Source organism: Argentina anserina, chromosome 5, assembly GCF_933775445.1.
Source record: "Argentina anserina chromosome 5, drPotAnse1.1, whole genome shotgun sequence".
Classification (NCBI taxonomy): Eukaryota; Viridiplantae; Streptophyta; class Magnoliopsida; order Rosales; family Rosaceae; genus Argentina; species Argentina anserina.
The window spans coordinates 8,111,010-8,113,891 of record NC_065876.1 but is presented as its reverse complement, the minus strand read 5'-3'; the positions used below and the strand labels follow the sequence as shown (position 1 = coordinate 8,113,891).

At 40.7% G+C, this 2,882-nt stretch overlaps 1 protein-coding gene across 1 annotated transcript; it reads left to right on the top strand.

The window, feature by feature from the left end:
• Positions 1-2,882, top strand: LOC126795425 (zinc finger BED domain-containing protein RICESLEEPER 2-like). The gene is made up of 3 exons (XM_050522265.1): positions 1-170; positions 269-2,558; positions 2,725-2,882. The coding sequence occupies exons 1-3, from the start codon at positions 156-158 to the stop codon at positions 2,880-2,882; spliced, it is 2,463 nt and encodes an 820-aa protein (XP_050378222.1). The 5' UTR covers positions 1-155.

Sequence of the window (2,882 nt, the reverse complement as noted above, 5' to 3'; positions counted from 1 at the left end):
CTCAGCTCTCTCTCAATCGCGTCTCTGCTAGCTAGTCTGCTCTCAGTCGACTCTCTGCTAGCTAGTCTGCTCTCGCGACTCTCTTCTCCCGACTCTCTACTCTCTCTCAGTCGCGTCTCTGCTCTCAGACGCCTCTCTGCTCTCGCCAATCTTCAATGGGAAAACTGGGAGTAAGTTTATGGTTTTCATTGTTAAGGATTACATTTAGATTTCATTGTTCTGGGTTAGGAATATCTTAATTCTTACTGCAAGTTTCATTCTCTTACAGATTAGAAAGAGTAAGAAGAGACTTAGGCCGGAGGAAGCAGCCGAAGCAATCATTACATCTGGACCTGGTACAACTCTGTCTCTCTCTGCTCAGACGACTCCGGTCAATTCTTCTTCTGGTACAACTCCTTCTCTCTCTAATTTATTGCCCCAAATTAGTGAAGAAGCTTCTGATGTTAGTCAAGATACTCGGAATAGTAGGAAACGCAGTTGGGTATGGAAGCATTTTGATGAATATACAGACAGGAAAGTCACTAAGGTGAAGGGTAAGAAAGATATTGTACATGAATCTCAGAGGGCCAAGTGTAGATACTGTCCTAAGGGTCCTTTAGGAGACTATGCTTGTGATTCTCGTAGCAATGGAAATTCAGGGATGCTTAGGCACTTAAAGTTTAACTGCAAGTTTTATCCTGGTAGGAAAGTGAAAGTAGTAGAGAAAAATCAGCCAGTATTTTCTAGTGATAAAAGTAAGGGCAATACGATGAAGATGGTAGCATATAATCCTGATGCAGTGATGCAAGCTTGTGTTGAAATGGTTGTAGTTGATGAACTTCCTTTTAGGTTTGTTGAAAAGCAAGGATTTAGGCACTTTTGTCATGTTGCAGTGCCTTTGTTTAAAGTCCCTTGTAGGAAAACTTTGGTGAAGAACTTTCTGAGTTTGTATGATAAGACGAAGAAGAAGTTGATTTCTGATATTAAATGTCATCGGGTGTGCCTCACTACCGATACTTGGACAAGTGTTCAAAACATGAACTACATGGTGCTAACGGCACACTTTATCGATGATAAGTGGGAAATGCATAAGAGGATAATCAACTTCTGCATTATATCTTCTCACATCGGGAATTCTATAGGTCTTCTTATCGAGGCGTGTTTGCTTCAGTGGGGAATTAGCAAGGTTCTTACCATCACAGTCGATAATGCTGCAGCAAATAAGTGTGCCATTGATTATGTTAGGTCCAAACTGAACAAAAGAGAAAAACCGGAATCCATATTAGGGGGTCAGCACATGCATGTTAGGTGTACATCCCATATTTGTAATTTGATAGTTGGAAGTGGGTTAAAAAGGTTGAATAAAGCAGTGTTAGCGATAAGAAATGCAGTGAAGTTTGTGAGATCTTCACCGTCAAGGTTGGAAAGCTTTAAGGCATGTGCAGCAAAGGAAGAGATCTCTTGTCAAATTCTGGTTGTTATGGATGTTCCTACAAGGTGGAATTCAACATTTTTAATGTTGCAAGCTGCCTTGAAGTTCAAAGCAGTCTTTGCAAGAATGGCAGTTGAAGCAGACACTGGTTTTGCAGCCTATTTCAATGAGCCTGACGAAGAGTTCGATGAGGAGGGAAACTTGCTTCCAACCAAAGGCAGGAGGCCTAAAGTAGGACCACCCGAGGAGGAAGAATGGTATAAGGCAAAAGTGTTTGTGCATTTTCTTTTGACGTTTTTCGAAGCTACTCTAAGAGCTAGTGCAAGTAATCATCCCACTATCCACACCACACTTCATGATGTTTTAGCAATGGAAACTGAGATTGGAAAGCTCCTTGTGCAGCCTGAAATAGCAACACAAACAGAAACTGAGAAGACTTTGTATGAGATGGGCCAACAGATGAAGGCCAAGTTCCTCAAGTACTACGGGACTTATTCTGATTTGAATCCATTAGTATTTGTGGGGCTGATTCTTGATCCTAGGTGTAAGCTCAGACACATAAGTCATCTCTTCACAATAGAAGACTTTACCAAGCAAGAGGTGGAGACTAAAACGAAGAAGTTGAAGGATGTGTTGATGTCCTTGTATGAAGAATATGCACCAACGTATGCTACTGTAAAGAAGACAACTGAAAGAAACGTTAGTAGCACATCACAAAGCTCAGGATCAAGTAGTGGCAGCAGAGGTTACATGGCTGACTGGAGCAAGGTTGTTTCTGAGCTTGATGAGGCTGTGGTTGTGCATGAAGTTGACAAATACTTGCTGGATCCTCTTGAGGTCACTAACCCTAATGAGAAGGAAGCATTTGAATTTCCTATTTTGCTATGGTGGAGGATGAATGGACCCAAGTACCATGTTCTTGCAGCAATAGCCAAAGATGTAATGGCTATTCAAGTTTCAACTGTTGCATCCGAGTCTGCTTTTAGCACCAGAGGCAGAGTCATTGACAGCTTTAGGAGTTCCTTGACTCCTAAATCTGTTGAAGCATTGATATGTTTACAAAGCTGGTTGAGGGGTAATGAAATTAGCTGCATACAAGAGGAACCATCCATTACAGACAATGAGTTTTATGAGCAGTGTGAGAGAGGTAATTCATTTTGAATTGTTGATTACTTGATTGTTTGTGGTTTAGTCACTTTAATGCTATCTTATTAATTTATTTTGAAGCATTGATTACAAATCTGTTGAAGCATTGATTGTTAGACACTTAAGACTGGGTACTAAATGTCTAAATGAAATTGTTTGTCTTTCAGAGCATGTAAGCACAGCCTCTTCAAGTAACTGTCCTCCTCCAACATTCAAGGGAAAGAAACAAGTTGTTGAAGTTGATGATGAATCAGATGATGAACTTGTTGAAGTCGGTGATGATGACACTGAGCTAGGATCTGAATATGATTCAGAGACAAGTTAA

Excerpts from the sequence above, each read along its gene's own strand:
- LOC126795425 (XM_050522265.1), top strand. Across the intron at positions 2,559-2,724 it reads TTATGAGCAGTGTGAGAGAG|AGCATGTAAGCACAGCCTCT; the intron begins GTAATTCATTTT and ends TTTGTCTTTCAG.